The 16,867-nt window shown below is 56.3% G+C and overlaps 1 protein-coding gene across 1 annotated transcript in view; it reads left to right on the forward strand.

The window, feature by feature from the left end:
* UNC13A (unc-13 homolog A) overlaps positions 1 to 16,867 on the forward strand; it is a 97,167-nt gene that overhangs the window by 77,578 nt on the left and 2,722 nt on the right. Inside the window, exons 30-41 of the mRNA XM_045299252.1 lie at positions 468 to 545; positions 776 to 864; positions 1,539 to 1,691; positions 2,487 to 2,610; positions 3,617 to 3,622; positions 5,705 to 5,743; positions 6,896 to 6,925; positions 8,320 to 8,376; positions 9,560 to 9,640; positions 10,012 to 10,159; positions 15,155 to 15,247; positions 16,556 to 16,715. Coding sequence (XP_045155187.1) covers positions 468 to 545; positions 776 to 864; positions 1,539 to 1,691; positions 2,487 to 2,610; positions 3,617 to 3,622; positions 5,705 to 5,743; positions 6,896 to 6,925; positions 8,320 to 8,376; positions 9,560 to 9,640; positions 10,012 to 10,159; positions 15,155 to 15,247; positions 16,556 to 16,715 — 1,058 coding nt within the window. The remainder of the gene's footprint in view (positions 1 to 467; positions 546 to 775; positions 865 to 1,538; positions 1,692 to 2,486; positions 2,611 to 3,616; positions 3,623 to 5,704; positions 5,744 to 6,895; positions 6,926 to 8,319; positions 8,377 to 9,559; positions 9,641 to 10,011; positions 10,160 to 15,154; positions 15,248 to 16,555; positions 16,716 to 16,867) is intronic.

The raw sequence follows: 16,867 nt of genomic DNA on the forward strand, positions 1-16,867 counted from the left end.
AACACCCCCACCATCAGTGACATCACCGAGCCTAAACCGAACCTCAATCCCAACTCTAACCTCACTCTCAGCCTCCACCATGACTCTGATTCCCACCTTGATCCCACCTCCTGCTCTGACCATTTTTGTGAGGGTGGAGGTGAATGTGCAAAGCCTTGAGTCTGAGTGGAGAATGTGTGTGCGTGATCAGTAATCCTCTTCATAGTACTCGCAGAGAACCACCTCTCGCTGAGATCCGCCATGGGTCTAACTCAGACCCTAGTGGAAGTTACTTTAGTCCCTCTCTGCCTACCCCCGAGTCCCTAGAAATCCCCCAGCAACCCAGAGAACCTGGGCCCCAATACCATCTTCCATGCTTAGATTCCACCTTCCTCCAGACCCAACCCCCAAAGAATGTCCCCAGAAAGTGGGGGGGGGGGCTGGAGAAGGGTCACACGGTCCAACTCCCCCTCTGTTCCCATCCTCAGCCCTGTATCCTCATGAACAACACTCAACAGCTACGAGTTCAGCTTGAAAAGATGTTCGAAGCCATGGGCGGGAAGGAGGTGAGACGGATTCCTGGAGGGTCTGCAGATGGGGCAGGCTCCCGGCCACCCCTAGGTTCCTGCAAGCCCCAGAGCTGCTCCCTCAAACCCCAGAAAGCTGCTCGGCCGTCTGGGCCCCGGTGTCCTCTCCAGCCTCTGAGCATCATTTTCTCATGGTGCTCATTGAGAAAGCACCCGGGAGTAGGGACACGCCATGCCCACCGGACCTGACGTGGCTCCTCCTCCTCCAGCTGGATGCCGAGGCCAGTGACATTTTGAAGGAGCTTCAGGTGAAACTCAACAACGTCTTGGATGAGCTCAGCCGGGTGTTTGCTACCAGGTGGGGGCATCTCCCAAGCTAGGGGCAAGGGGAGGGAGCAGCTCCCAGTCCTCTGAGCCGGGCGCGTGTAGAAGAGATTCAGTAGATGAATGGTAAAGACCTCAGGCTTAGCATTCGATGGAGCTGAGGTCAACTTCTGATCCCATCACCAACTAGCTGCATGGTCTAGGGCAGATCCCTTACCCTCACTGAGCCTTAGTTTATTCAGCTGTATGTCCAGTAATGATAGTACCTGAGTAGGACCGTGACAATGAAATGGACAGCACAGGTGGCTGGCTGAGCAGAGTGCCCGGTTATAGGGACAGTGGTGGCTGAGATTGCTGTCATTGTGCCTCCACTCCCTTACTCTGATACCAGGTCTGACTCCCTAGTGCTAGTGATGGAGCCCGGGTGGAGTAGTGGTGATGCGTTGGGCTGCGATCTGCAAGGTCAGCAGTTCATAACCACCAGCCCCTCCTGCGGGAACAAGACGGGGCTTTCTACTCCTGTAAACAGTTACCCTTGGGGGATCTCAAAGGGGCAGGACCCCACCCTGTCCTGTAGGGTCACCATGAGTAGGCCTCCCCTCGATGGCAGGGAGTGAGTGAGTGCTGGTGATAGAAGGTCGGAGTCCTTCATCTGATTCTGCCCGAGAGGCTGTGAGAATCTGGGCTTACTCCTCTCTGTGTCCCCAGCTTCCAGCCGCACATCGAAGAGTGTGTCAAGCAGATGGGTGACATCCTTAGCCAGGTGAAGGGCACAGGCAATGTGCCAGCCAGTGCCTGCAGCAGCGTGGCCCAGGACGCTGACAACGTGCTCCAGCCCATCATGGACCTGCTGGACAGCAAGTAAGCCAGGCTGGTGGGTGGGGCTGGAAAGGGAGGGACCTACGGGAGTGGGGCCATGGAGACCTGGGGGCTGATTTCGAGAGTCCTCTGATTTGTGGGTTGCTTGAATGATTTGATGCGTGGGCTGGTACAGGCATGACGGAATCAACGGATACAGAGGTGGAGGAAGGGACAGATAGATTACTGGAAGGTACAACCCAAACCAAACTCACTACCATGGAGTTGATGCTGACCCATATCTACCCTAAAGGATAGGGCAGAACTGGACCTGTGAGTTCCCGAGACTGTAACCGTTGGCGGGCGTAGGAAGGCCCCGTCTTTCTCCCTCAGAGCAGCTGGTGGTTTCAAACTGCTGACCTTTTGGGTTGCAGCCTAATGCATAACCACTGTACCACCGGGCTCCTCATTGGAAGGATGGGTGGGTAAATATTTGGTATGAATGGTTGGTGGTTAGACAGAGAGATGACCTGAGAGATGGGTGGGCTAAAAGATAAGCGCTTAGTAGGACAAATAGAGGATAGGTGGATAGAAAAGAATGGATGAGTGGATGGCTAGATGGGTGGATGACGAGGATAAAGTCCGCCCGACTTGAGTCAGAGTACGTAGATGAATAGACAAGTGGATGGACCGATGGATGGACGGTTGGGTGGATGGGTGGGTAGAATAATAAATTCATACAAAGATGGATGCAGGAATGGATGAGAGGGTAGAAGGAAGGAAGATGGACTTGTGGGGGAGGGGCACCTGGAACCAGGGCCAGTCAGTCCCTGTCTCAGCCTTGCCCCTTGCCCCCAGCCTGACCCTCTTTGCCAAAATCTGCGAGAAGACGGTGCTGAAGCGGGTGCTGAAGGAGCTGTGGAAGCTGGTCATGAACACCATGGAAAAGACCATCGTCCTGCCACCTCTCACTGACCAAACGGTGAGGCCCAGTGTGGGCCAGAGGGGCCACTTGGGGCCACCACCCCATGGGAGTCCAGAGAGCCTAGAGACTGCAGGGACCAGGCCAAAAGGCACTGGGGGCTCAGAGAGGTCGACCAGGCACAAGGGTCACCGAAGGTTCTTAGAGTCCACCAGAGGTCAGTGGGACCATTCCAAGATTAGAGAGGTCACACAAGGGTCAAGGGTCATCCACAGCTCAAGGATGTCCTTCAGACGACAGGCAGGGTTAGTCAATGATTGGAGAAGTCACACTTGGAGTCAGGGATCCTTTGAAGGCCAGGAAACATGTCGTGAAAAAGATGTTGATCTGGGAACAGAGAGGTGACCTGGGGGTCTCGGGTATCTAAAGGTCATAGAGGTCTTCTAGGGGTCAGCAGTTTCATCCAAGGGCCTTGAGGTCAATCGAGAGATAAAGAGGGGAGACAGGGACTTCAAAGATCAGAGACCAGTAGACCCTCGGGCTCCGGGAAGGCACCCAGAGGTCATGGAGAACATCCAAAGTCCAAGAGGTCAAGGTCGTCCAGAGACCAGGAATGTGCGCTTGAGACCGCCAGGAACAGAGTCCACCGTCCCAGAGACCAGGCTGTGGACTGGAGCCTGGGGAAACCCGCTGCTGGCTGGGAGTGGGGACCCCAGCATCGTGGAGGAGGGGCGTGTCTGGGTGGGCATCCACAGGTCCTGCCCTGGGGGGTCTGCGGAAGCAGGGGGGGCACCTGAGGTCAGCGATGGCACGCAAGTTGAGACCACAGGCTGGCGGGGGAGGACGCTCCGGGGTGATGGAGAGGACTCCAGAGGGCAGGGGTCGCAGAAAGGCAACCATGGGGCGTCAGCTCAGACTTCCCGCCCCTCCACCTCCAGGGGCTTGGGCTGGGCTGGAGCGCGGGGTCCGCCCTCAGTGCCGTCGCCGCCCGGTCCCTGGCCTTCCCAGGAGACTCACGGTACCTTATTCCCCCCCTCCCCCACCGCCCCGCCCACACGGCCGACAGATGATCGTAAGTAGAGGCCCGTCTGTCCGTCTGTCTGTCCGTCCGCTCTATGTTCTGGATTCGGCCCGCCGCCCGGCTGCACTCCCTCCCCTCACCCAGCGCCCCCTCCTCACCCAGCGTCCCCCCTCTCCGCCTAGATGTGCCTGTGTCTGTCTCGGGGCGGGGCATGGGGAGGGGCGGGGCCGGGAGGGAGGGAGACCACGCCCATCCACCCTGCCTCCTAATGTCTTAAGACAGAGGGACCAAACTGCCCCCAAACCAGAGACCCAGCTTCCCCTCCGCCTCTGTCCTCGCCCTTTGGTTAGATTCTCCCTCATCCTGGGTTTAGACACCACCACCCCGGATACTGGGGTCTCTCCCGCAAGTTCAAAAGAGGTGCAAAGTCAAGGGGCCACCTCTGACCACCTCTTCAGAGTCTGAACTGTTCTCAGGCCTCCCAAAATGAAGGTCCTTAACCACTTGCTCTCACGTCTGACACCCCCACCCCTACCCAAAGTCCCAGCTCCACCCTCCATCCCTCTATCATCCCTCCACACCCCTCCCCTGCCCACGCAGACACGCAGAAACCCAGACACACACCGAGGCGCCCAGACAGGAGCCACCTTCATGGGTTTGATGTTAGGCAGTAGTTCGGTGCTCCTGGGTCCGGTTTGGCTCACAAACAACAGACAGAGCCCTACCTGCGCCTGCCCGTCCTCACAGTCCTTGCTGCCCGCGCCCGTTGTTGCGGACACTGTCGATTCAGTTCACTGAGGGTCTTTCTCTTTGACGCTCTGCTTTCTTTACCAAGCATGAGGTCCTTCTCCAGGGACTAGTCCCTCTGGATGACGTGTCCAAAGTCTCGCGATCCTAACCTCTAAGGAGTTGTGGTTCTTCTGGCCGTCAATGCTAATCCTAATCTTCTTTGCCAACACCATAATTCACACACATCAGTTCTTCCAAGTGCTTAGGACGGGGTTTCAGACAGACCGGGGGTCCAATCCTGGCCTGGCTGCTCTCTCTTTGTGACCCAGGGCAGTCACTGCACCTCCCAAGCTCAGTAGGTTTTTCTGGGAAAATAGCGTTCCTTTTCAGCAACGACCCTGAGGGTTGGTGTCAAGATGAAGTGTGATGATGCATGCAAGGACTCATCCCAGTGGCCGGCCCAGAGGCAATGCTCAGGAACCCCGAGCTCACCTTATTGTCTGGGGCAGTGGGGACAAGACAAGGATGCACCCAAGGGTAGGGACATGCCAGTGAACAGCATCTGAGGCGCCTTTGGTGCATGAGGCAAACGAGTTGAACATAGTTTCATTTTGTCCGAAGTTTTCTTGTGCTCATCTCACTTCTTGGAAGCTGCAACCGGGAATTTTACCTGTCACCAGCTGGTGGCAGCATACCAACCGGGAATTTTACCTGTCACCAGCTGGTGGCAGCATACCAACCGGGAATTTTACCTGTCACCACCTGGTGGCAGCATACCAACCGGGAATTTTACCTGTCACCACCTGGTGGCAGCATACGCAATCACAAGTGATGCACTCGTCGGTGGGGAGACGGAGGAGAGCAAGTTTTCTCCAGGGTCTGCTGTAACAGACCTTCTCGTAGCTGCTGTTTCAACTTGCTTTCGTGACAACCCTCAGAACGAAGTAGACATAAGAGCCGATTCCCGTTTGGTGGACGGGGAAAGGGAGGGTCAGAGAGGGGGAATCACTTGCTTAAGGTCACATAGTAAATGTGAGCCAGAGTCAGAATTCACATGACGGCCTCTGAAGATGAAGCCCATTGGAGGCCCTGTGAACCCAAGACAGCCAAGAGCCTCAGATGTCCAGTAAATGTAATTGGGTTGTATTTTGACGGTGACTACACACCTTTCTCTGTTTGTCTTTCTATCTCTGCTTCTCTCTTTTCTCTCTCTCTTCCTCCCTACAACCCTCCCTTCCTCCCTCTCTCTCACACCTTTTAAGTCAATCAGTAAGACATACACGTATCGTTCCCTCAGGCCACTCAGCCACCTCCCTGTATGGTACAGGTGTCCCTTACCCCCTTCTCCCTATCCCACCCAACACAAATTACCAGGTTGATCACCCTGTGACGTTGTCTCTGCAGGGGACCCTCTTGAGAAAACATGGCAAGGGATTAGAAAAGGTAATGAGGGCCTCGCCCCCACTGAGGCCCCAAGCTCCGGTGTCTGCGCGTGCGTGTGTGTGTGTGTGTGTGTGTGTGTGTGTGTGTGTGTTTGGAGGGGCAATGGAGGGCATGGGTAGGAGGTGGGTTCCCTAACCAGGATGAACAAAACCTGAGTTGGAGACAAGGGGATTCCCTAAGGACACCACTTGAAGTATGCGTGCAGGTGTGACAGACAGCCCTCCTCCCCTTCTCATGGCAATACCCCCAGGGCTCCTCCCAGTCTGGGGCTCAGCTGAAACTCTCGCTTTGCAGAGTGCCCGGCTACTGGAGCACTGCCCTGGGCGGGGCCATGCACTGATTTGGTGGACTTTGTTCCAATGGCTATCCGCTCTAAGGCAATGGGAGCTGGAGCGGCCCTGGGAAATTGCCCTGCTCAGAACTTGTGCAAAAGCTGTCCTGTCCATGTGCACACTCACAGGATCTCAACTTCATGCACTTAAGCTCTGGGTTTCTCACTCGCTCTGCCAACTTCATGGGGGGCACCCTATGTACCAGGCACCCTATGCGCCTAGGCGCATGTGTGTGAGGGTGAGATTGTGCAGGTGTGTGTGCGTGGTTGTGCCCACATGTACAAATGTGTCGGAGTGCACTGTGTGTTTTAGTGTGAATTCTGCATCTGTGTGTATGTCTTTGTATGTTGATCTGGCTGTGTGCAGGCATGAACTTTCTGTGCATGCATGTAGACTTGCCTGGGTGTGTCTGTGTTGCGTGTACTGGAAATACCTGTTGGTGTGTTTCTTTTGAGTCACTTTGGGATAAGCCATTGGGGGTGAGGAGGGGAGAGACCCCCAAGCCCCCTCTCTCCTCTCCCAATCCCCAAGGGGCCCCATCCCAGAGTGGGCTGACTGTGGGATCTGCCCATGTATCCCCAGGTGAGGGGCTCATTTCAGCCTCCTGGATGCCCCCAGAGGGCCCTGATAATCCAGGAGTCTGTCCCTGAGCCCCCACCGAAGGGACAAGGAAAGATGCCCACCTGGGAAAGAGACCAGGACCTGGGAGGGAGCTCAAGGGCTGGAGAGGGGGACTGTGCTTTGAGGGGGTAGGGAAGTCCCACTGAATATCCCCTCCGCAGCCAGCAGAACTCTGACCTCCACCTGATTCTCTCCACAGGGCAGGGTGAAATTGCCAAGCCACTCAGACGTAAGACCGGCCTCTCACTGTCTGTCTGGCTCCTACCCCCACCCCTCCACCCCGTGCCCCCTCCCGCCTCTGTGGTCCATGCCGTCCGGGGACCCACTGTGAACCTGTCTGTCGGTCTCTTCTTCCTTTGTCTGTCTGGCTTGCTCGTGGGGGTTGGTGGGCAGAGGGAGGTGGGGGGGGAATGTCCTCACCAGACTACAGGCAGATGCAACAGAGGAACCTGAGGCCCAGACAGCTGGGCTCCTGGGTCACTGTGCCTGGTGAGAGCCTCAAGGCACTGCAGAGCAGAAACGAGAGTAGTAACATCATCATCACGCCAGTAGCAGTGGCCAACGAGGCTAGCTCTTAGCCTATCAGCACAATTCCAGCTAGTCCAGCTGTAAAAGCCCCCCAGCCTGCTTAACCCAGCACAGGACCCTCCGAGCACTCCAGGATCTAGAAATGCAGGACTTCTGGCCTTGTCTATACTCAGCCCCGCCACACCCTCAAGCAAGCCTCATATCCCAATTATCCGTGAGGCCCAGAAAGGACCACTCGGGCATTACCAAGGTCATATGGAGTGGTGCTAGAGGAAATAGGGAGGGGACAGGACACAGGACTGCCAGGCTAGGACCCACCTCCCTCTGCCAGCTCCGCCTCTGACCCTTTGGAGGCTGCTGCATCAAGCGCTAACAGCGAACACTGGGCAAAAAGATCCAGTCCCCCCCTAACCGAGGAAGTGGACGCAGTGCAGGTGGCAAAGGGAAGCTCAGAGAAGTTAAGTGACTTGCCCAGGGCCACACAGCAGGGCTGGGATTTGCACCCAGGGCCATAACCACAATACCATCTTTGTGGTATCTGTTTTGTGGAGGGATGGGCGTTGCGGAGAGGGAGGGGATGGTCTTCCTTTAAAAGATCAGGCCAATGGCACCCCCAGTTTCCTGGGGTGATTCCCTTTCCCTAAGGGGAGGGTGGTCCCATGGGTGAGGCAAGGGTTTCCCTCCCCAGAGCCCTTTCCCCAGGACTCTGAACCATCCGGTGGTTTTCTCAAAGGTCCTCACCTGCAGCTGGCAAACTCCACTCCCTCTTCCCCACCCCCCAAGTCTGGCCCCATTCCACCCACAGCCCTCAAGGCCAGCTCCCATCTCTGATCTCATGGTCCTAGGGTCATGATGGGGATGGTAGGGTGGGTAGAGTCCCCATGGGTCTGAGGTTGGGGGGGCCAAGGTCATCATCTCCTTCACAGCACCTCCTGGGAGACTGCAGATCCCTGCCCCCTCTGGGGATGCCACCCAGGCAGAGCCTTGGGACAAGAACTGAGGTCGTGTCCGGGGCCAGGGTGTCAGCAAGATATTTGAGGGCTGGGCTGGAACAACCCCTGCCCTCATCCCGTTCGCGTCTGTTCTTCCATGTAGGGAACCCAGATGATCTTCAATGCAGCCAAGGAACTGGGCCAACTGTCCAAACTCAAGGTGAGGCCCGGTGGGGGTAGGGGAGGAGGAGCCAGAGATCCAAGGGAGGCAGGGCATGCCAGAATAACCACATGCTCCCCAGTGCACATTGCTGCACACACAATTGATTGTTTGGGGAAGGTGTGCATGGACCAGCTTCAGGTACAGCTCGATGAAGGAGTCTGCCTCAGTTGCCTAGTGCTGCTGGAACAGAAATACCACATGTACCTAAGACAGAAATTCATTTGCACCAAGTTCTTGAGGCTAGAAGTTCAAATTCAAGGCTTCACCAAGCTAGGGGAAGGCTTGCTCTTACTGTTGGCTTTGGGGAAGAGCCTCACCTCTCTCAGCTTCTGAAGGCCCAGCATTCTTGGATGTCTTGGCAATCTCTGGGTCACATGGCATCCATCTTCTCCCATTTTGTGCCCCTTCCTGTGTCTAGTCTGCCTGATTTTATAGCTTAGAAGTGACTCGGTTTAAGACAGTTTTTCTCAACCTTCCTAATGCCGCAACCCTTTAATACAGTTCCTCATGTGGTGGTGACCTCCAACCATAACACTATTTTCATGGCTACTTCAGCACTGTCATTCTGCTACTATGATGAATCGTCATGTCAATATCTGATATGCAGCATATATTTTTGTTACAAATTGAACATCGCGAAAGCATAGTGATTCATCACAAAAATGAGATGTCATTATATATATTGTGAAATATTAATTTCTAATGACAAACAAATGAAATGTTGTCTTGAAGCATGGTGTAGCATGGGGAAAGTCTTCGCGCTGGGTACTCAGATGTGGGCATATCTGCATGTGGGCCGACCCACAGATAGAGGAGCGGTGTCTCGGTTCTTAAGACCATCGGAAATAGGTGTTTCCCAATGGTCTTAGGCGACCCCTGTGAAAGGGTCATTCGACCCACCAGAGGGGTTGAGACCCACAGGTTGAGAAGCACTGGTCTAGGAATTGGACACTGGTTATGGTCTCCTTAACTTAACAAAGGCTTCCCCAGAAGGGTCGCACCCACAGGCACAAGGTTAGGATTCCAGCACATACTCCATGGGAACCTTAACAAGAAACTCATCGTTTAAAAATATTTACTCTTTGCTGAGGATCAGACATCCATTCGTGAAAAGATATGTCCCCTGCCTCAAAGGGTCCCTGATGCTCCGCCCACCTGGTCCCTTTCTCCATCTGTCTAGGACCACATGGTTCGAGAAGAAGCCAAGAGTTTGACCCCAAAGCAGTGTGCTGTCGTCGAGCTGGCTCTGGACACCATCAAGGTGAGCGCCTCACCCCGCCCCCACCAGAGGGACAGCTCGACCCACCTGAACTCACGCCTGATGTCCCCTCTGTGCCAGAGCCAGAGTGGGTGATGGTGGGGCTCTGGGGAGCACGAGTCTGGGGAGACCTCTTTGCACAGCCATCTCCAGCGGTGTGGGGTCAGGGCCCGGGTAGAGGGGCGGATGGGCCCGCTGGACTTCCTGGCAGGTGGTGGTGGTAATGAGAGGTAGTGTTTTGAGGAATGCATGTGAGTTTGTCAGGCAACGGCGAACACGTGCAAAGGCCTTGAGGCAGAAATGAGAAGCGAGTGGTCCAACCTGGCTTGGGTCTTTCAAATCCTTCCCTCCTCCTCTCTCCACCCCTTTCCCAGCAATACTTCCACGCAGGCGGCGTGGGCCTCAAAAAGACCTTTCTGGAGAAGAGCCCGGACCTGCAGTCCCTGCGCTACGCGCTGTCCCTCTACACACAGGCCACTGACCTGCTCATCAAGACCTTTGTGCAGACGCAGGCAGCCCAGGGTAAGGGGGCTGCGCCGGCTCACTCCTGCTAGCCCAGCCCAGCCAGAAGCCGGCTCGGCAGCCATTGGCTCGCCCCTCTGTGACCTCATGGGCTGGGCAGCCCTGGACAGCGCCTGACAACTCCTGGGCGCGCCCTGGAGTCTTGGAGGAGTCCTGGGCCTATGACGTCATAGGACCAGGGGATGATCGTCATCTCCGCTAGGTTGGGGCGTGATTGGCAGCTCTGGGCTAGAGTGCCTTCGGAGATTATGGGGGCGGACACGAACCCCGCCCACGACATTAAATTGATTGACAGTTCCAGGGGGCGGGACTTCTACATCATTGGCTCCAAGAGCGGTGGCTCGCTCTGGGGTGGGCAGTCCCTGAGAGGTTTGGGGGCCAGCTCTGGGCGGAACCTCTGACGTTATGTGGCTAAGGAGCTGTAGGACACCCCCACCACTACCTGCCTCATAATCTTCTCTCTCTCCCCTCTGTCCCCCCTCTTTCTCAGAGCTCCCTTCCAGCAGTTGGGGCTGGGGGGGGGGGCAGGACCCCGGAGTCCTCTCCTCTCCCTGGGGACCCTCTCTTCTTCACAGTTGTCCCCAAAGGGTGCTGTTCGCGAGGGGGGAGGGCGCCCTGGAAACTGGAGGTCGGATAGAGTCTGGAGGGAGCCCCGCTGCTCGGACCCCCACTCTGTCCCCCGGGGCCCTCCCGGAGCCACAGGACTCCCACGCTCAGCTCCCTGGCTTTGCGCGTCACCAGCGTCGCCCCGAAGCGGGAGGCCGTCTGTCTGTCCGTCGTCGTCTGCCGCTGACGTTTCTCTCTCTCTTGTTTTTCCTCCCTCTCACTCGCCGACCCCCTCCGCGCCTCCCCTGCTCCCCCCACGCACTCGCCCCTCCATCCTCTCGCTCTTCTGTCTCTCCGCCCCTCCCCCCGCCTCTCCCCTCCCCCTGATTAGTCCATGGTGGCAAAGGGACTAGGTTTACCCTTAGTGAAGAAATTTATCCTGAGAAGGGTACGTGCCCCCCCGCCCGCCCGCTGCGCACGGTGCCCGGTGCCTGCGCCCCTCCCGGCTCCCCGGCTAGTAAAAGGCCCGTCCTTCCTCCTCCCCGGCCCGCGGCCCGGCCCGCGCTGACCCGCGCTGCGAGGCGGAAGGACGGGGTGCTGGTTCCGCCCCGGGAAGGAGAGGCGACTGGAGACGACCCTGTCCTCTCTAGGCGCGTCTTTTCGTTCAGATCCCGGTTCCCGGGCAAGCTGCCCGTGCGGTCAAGAGCGGGGCTTTGATCCGAACCGGCCCACCCCCGGCCTCAGTCTCCTCATCTGTGAAATGGGGGCACTCCTGGGCCGATCTCACGGTTTTCCTTTAAGATTAGGCGAGTTCAGTTGGGCGCTGTTCTTAGCCAGTTGCCGGCTCCCGACGTGGCGTGAGCCCTGGGTTACTTATCGACCGAAAGTCTGGTGCTCCCAATTGGCCTGGGGTGCCTCGGAGTAAAGGGCTGGCGATCGGCTTCCTTGAAAAGGCGACGAGGCACAGTTCTGCTCTGCGCATGCTCGTGGGCCTGAGTCAGAACCCACTCCACAGCCACTATCAACTACAGTGTTGGTCCAATACCTTAGGCCTTTTCCCAGGATAGAAAACAAGGAACATTTACAGCAGGCACTAAATGCACTGGCTAAGAATTATTCCAAAAGTTCGGCCCAACTGCCCCGTGGAGTGGGGGTGGAGGTCCATCCCTCCACAGATGAGGATACTGAGTCTCAGGGGTCTGAAGCCACTTGCCCAAGGAGGCCGTTTCCCTATGGGTGGGGCCCAAGAGTTGGGGAGTGGGGTTTTGGGAAACAGAGCTACACAGACCGCCCTTCCCCTTGGAGCCAGCAAAGCACGGGATGGGGGCGCCCAGCACTGCCCCCCTCCCTCCTTCTTACTAGCTTTGGCCTTGGTCTGACCCCTCACCTGACCCACCACTGCCAAACTCCACCCTGGCACCCCCAGTCTGGCCCGGATTGAGCTTGCTGCAAAGCATCGGCCTGGGAGGTGGGGGGAGGGGCGGTGAGGCTGAGCATGCGACTGGTGGGGGTGGGGCAGACGCCTGAGATGGCCAAGAAGGTGGCTGGGGATAGGCAGTGAAGATGGGGGGCATGCACCCCAGTACCAAGGTGATGGGGTCTCTGGGCCGCCCCCTCCCCTAGCCTCAGTCACTTCCAGTCTAGCGTGAGGTAACCTGGATCAACCTTGGACGGACCCAACCCCCACCCCGACTTGCCCTCTGTTCCTCTACCCATGCATGTGGGGTTCCAGGCTGGGGAGGGGAGAAAGGGAGGGAGGTGCTAGCAGTCACAGGTCCTCAGGCCTGACAGCATGTGTTTCCTGAAGTCACAGAGGGAGGGTTGAGGACAGATATCTTTAAACTGCCCCTTCAACCCCAAACCTCAAGACAGCGCGAAGCACAGTGGGGCTTTTGGTGGTTGGGAACACAGGAGCTCCCCATCCTGGCTCGGGCCGATGAGGGAATCCCTTGACTATGGAAGCCAAAGGTCTAGAACGAGAGGCAGAGGGTCGGCAAAAAAGAGGAAGACCCTTCGTGGAGATGGGTGGACCCCACTGTGGTCCAGGTTGTGAGCATGGCCCAGGCCGCGTGGTGTTTCATTCCGTTGTAGAGGGGGCCCTGGGGATCAGCCCAGGCTTGATGGCGCTTCACAACAGCAGCAGAACGGAAAGACTAGACTTGATCCAGAGCCTCGGAAGGTACCATCCGGCATTGGGTTCAACTGTTAAGCACCAGATTCTGGACCAAGGGACACAAAGGGTTCAAAAGATTTTACTTGGAAGTGAGCCAAATTGCTGCAAGGGGGCAGCTTGGCCTCGACAGGTGATGTCAAGGAGTTGGATTTGAGATGGCTGGTGGTCTCTTTGTATAGGATCTTTCAGGAAGGGGGCTGGAAGGAATGGGACAGGTTGTGGGAAAGCTGTTCTAAACGCCAAAGCAGTTGCTTGCAGTGGAGAAGCAGGGTCTTGATTGGGCTCCACGCCCTTTCTTTCACGTGTAGGAAGTGCAGGGGGTCTTGGCTTTTCTGTGAGGAAGTCTCGCGTGAACGTGAGCTTAGGGACTAGTTCTTAAATAAGGTGTATAGGTGGAAGGACAAGCCTGTTCTTTTGTTTCTGGTTGAGGTTACTAAGTCACTTTTCACCCTCATTGGGTAAAGAAAAGGCTGTGGAAGTTTCAACATCGCCCCCTCCCACGTCGCACCCACCTGTTGCCTAAAGATGGAGACTCTACTAACTTCAGCCAAAATGGCAGGGACGAGTCCTATTTGCTTGGCTTGGGGCACATGGCCACCCTTGAGCCAATCACTGCAGCTATGGACAGAGACTGCTCTGATTGGGGGCTTCTGGTTCATTTATCCTGAAGCCAGGCTAAGGCGCCCCCTTGGCCTAGTGGGTTACCAGGGGTTGCTAACCACAAGGTGAGCAGTTCCAATGCACCAGCTGCCTCAAGAGAGAACGATGAGGCTTTTGGTGCCCATAAAGATGTACAGCCTCAGATACCCACAGGAGCAGTTCGTCCCTGCCTTAAGAGTGTGGCCATGAGTCAGAGTGGACTGGGTGGCCGTGAGGGAGGGAAGCGGAGTTGGAGGCACCTGTCCAACCTGAACACCCAGGTCTGGGGTGAGGATGGGGCATTCCTCCGCAGACAGTGGTGATTCTGTGTCGGAAGCGTAACCCAGTGAGGGCAAGGAAAAGAACAGAATTCCTACAAGCTGTTCATTTCCAGGGGTGATCAGATCCAGGGTCTGGATCAGAGTTAGAGCAAGTGAAGGAGACAGCGCCTCTTGGGTCGGAGAAAGGACTTTGATTATGACAGAGGGAGATGGGCGCTATGGGAGCGTTTTGAGCAGTGCAGGGACATGGTCTTTCTAAATAAAACAAGGGATACCAAAAAGTTCGTGGAGGAAGTTCCATTCTGTTTTCCTTCCTTGTTTCCATGGACTGTTGAAGCCCCCTGGTAGTCCTCTGGTGTGAGCAGTGTCTGAGACGGGAGCAGGGCGGAAGCGAGGAGATAAGGGAGGCGGCTATAAAGGAGAGATGGAAATGTCCCCACAGGCTCCAGGTTCAAACCAGGGTCTCAGCCACGTCGATCCTTTCCTCGTTGGTTCCATGGCTCCTGGCTTCCTGTGGCCTGTTAGAGGGTCCTCATGGGGGGTTTGCACTCCCCATGTGCATGTCTGCATCTTTCCTGCTCTCTGTGGAACTCCGAAGTGATTAGACTTAGGATCGATCCTACTGTGGCATGACCTCCACTGATGGAGACATTACATCATATTATCTCGTGGAAGGTGATCCCAGGACATTTGATTACATTACCCTAGTGTGTGGAAGGCGATTCCAAAGGCCCCTGCAGTAGCCCAGGTGAGTGATGGTGGGAGGGAGGCAGATCGGGATCGAGGCCGAGCAGGTGGGGGAGATGATGGCTATACGTGGAAGGGAGAGAGCCTTTTGGTTTTGTCATCGTAACAGCACTTTGAGGGAGAATGAAAACAAAGAAGGGGGCCGGGAAGAAGGTGTGGGACGCCCCTACACTTTCAGGACCCTCAGCAGAGAAGGAACTGGCCAAGGCGGGTGTGCTGGAGCGGCTGATGTGGTAGGTTGAAGACGGTAGCATCGAAGCCAAGAAAAGAAACCGAGGCACAGGAGGAGGCCAGGGTACCAACAGCTGCAGAGGTGGTGTGCAAGATGACAAGGTGGAGGTCACTCGAACGAGGGGAAGGCAGGCAGAGGGGCCTAGGCCCAGAGAGGTTAAGGCATCTGCCCCATATCACACAGGAAGAGGGAGAGAGGCCAGAACCAGGGCGTCTTAGAGCCCTCAAGAGCACCTCCCTTCCCAGCCCCCCTCAGTGCCACTGTCAGGGCTGATGACCAGGTGCTGCCAGCATGGGGTGGGGTGGGGAGGTGGTCTTAGTCCCCCCGGTGAGTGGAGAAGAAGAGGGCTCACGCCAGCACCCTCCCACCTTGGCCAGGCTCGGGCGTGGACGATCCAGTGGGTGAAGTGTCGGTCCACGTGGAGCTATTCACACACCCCGGAACCGGCGAGCACAAAGTCACAGTGAAAGGTGAGGGGCCGGCAATCGGTCAACACGAGGAGGGTGTGGGCTCGGTCCTCCTTCCATTCAAAGATAGGGACCCATCTTAAACTGGCTGAAGCAAGGGGCAGGGGGAATCTCTCATGGTTCATGAAATGGAAATGGTCAGAAGTAAACCCTGCTCAGGCATCAGGCATGGCTGGATCCAGACTTGGTGGATGATGCCATCTCCCTCAGCTTGGCTTACCTTTTTTTTTTTTTGCTTTTCTCTTGTGAATCAGGAGCCCTGGTGGCATAGTGGTGACAGGGTAGGCTACCTGCAAGGTCTGCTGTTCACAACCACCAGCTCCTCCTTTCTCCACAGGAGAGTCAGGGTTTTCTACTCCAGTAAAGAGTTAAACCATCTCAGAAACTCACCGGGCCAGTTCTACCTTGCCCTATGGGGTCGCTATGTGTAAGCATCGACTCTATGGCAGTGAGTTTTGGGGAATATAGGCTGGGTGCTTGTAACCGAGCCCTGAAATAATGCCTTTTTCTCTGGATGGTGCAAGTGGGTAAGCAGCTGAGCTGCTAACCGAAAGGTCAGAGGTTGGAGTTCACCCTGAGACGCCTCCGAAGAAAGGCCTGGCAATCGACTTCTGAGGAAGCACCCCATGGAAACCCTTAGAGCCCAGCTATACCGATACCCAGGGGGTCACGGGGAGCTAGTGTCCCTCTCTGGCAACTGGTTTGCTTTCTCCTGCAGTGACCGATACAAGCACAGTTTGCCTAGAGCTGAAGCGTAGGCTCTGCAGTCCTGGGGATCCAAACCCTCTTCCATCTCAGCCATGTGACCCTCGGTGCATGCTCCTTCTCCGTGGGGTTCACGGGGAGCCCTGGGAATACAGAGGTTGTGCATTGGGCTGAGATCTGCCAGGTCAGCCATTCGAAACCAGCAGCTTCTCCGCGGGAGAAAGATGGGGCTTTCTACTCCCAGAAACACGTACGGTCCCAGAAACTCAAAGGGGTGGTTCTACCCTGCCCTGGAGGGTCGCTGTGAACTGGCACTGACTTGGTGGCAGGGAGTTTTCTGGGGTGTCAGGGCTCAGTCCCATCCACCATTCCAACCTGCAGCCAGGAGTGGGAAGAAGTGTAGGGCCCACGCCCAGGTTTTTAAAACCACCCCCCAGAAGTTCAGACAGCCCTTTCTTTTCGCCTCTTTGACCAGAACTCATGTGGCTGCTTTTAGCTGCAGGGCTTGCTGGGAAATGTAGTCTTTATTTCAGATTGGCTTTGAAAACCACAGCTGTGCCTTCCTCCGTGACCCTGACTAACCTTACCTTCTTCTGTCCTGCACAGTGGTGGCTGCCAATGACCTCAAGTGGCAGACTTCGGGCATCTTCCGGCCATTCATCGAGGTCAACATTATTGGGCCCCAGCTCAGTGACAAGAAGCGCAAGTTTGCCACCAAGTCCAAGAACAACAGCTGGGCCCCCAAGTACAACGAGAGCTTCCAGTTGTGAGTGTGGACATGCTTTGGCACTGAAGGAGGGAGGGGTGGATATGCAGGAGGGATGTTTGAGGGGTCCAGGATACGAGGGGAACATCGGTGGGGGCAGAGGGGGGCACACCAGAGTGACATCCAAAGTAAATGGTGACCACCTTGCCGGC

The sequence above is a fragment of the Echinops telfairi genome, unplaced genomic scaffold (assembly GCF_000313985.2).
Source record: "Echinops telfairi isolate 266 unplaced genomic scaffold, ASM31398v2 ScPeMD7_7457;HRSCAF=8495, whole genome shotgun sequence".
In the NCBI taxonomy this organism is placed as follows: Eukaryota; Metazoa; Chordata; class Mammalia; order Afrosoricida; family Tenrecidae; genus Echinops; species Echinops telfairi.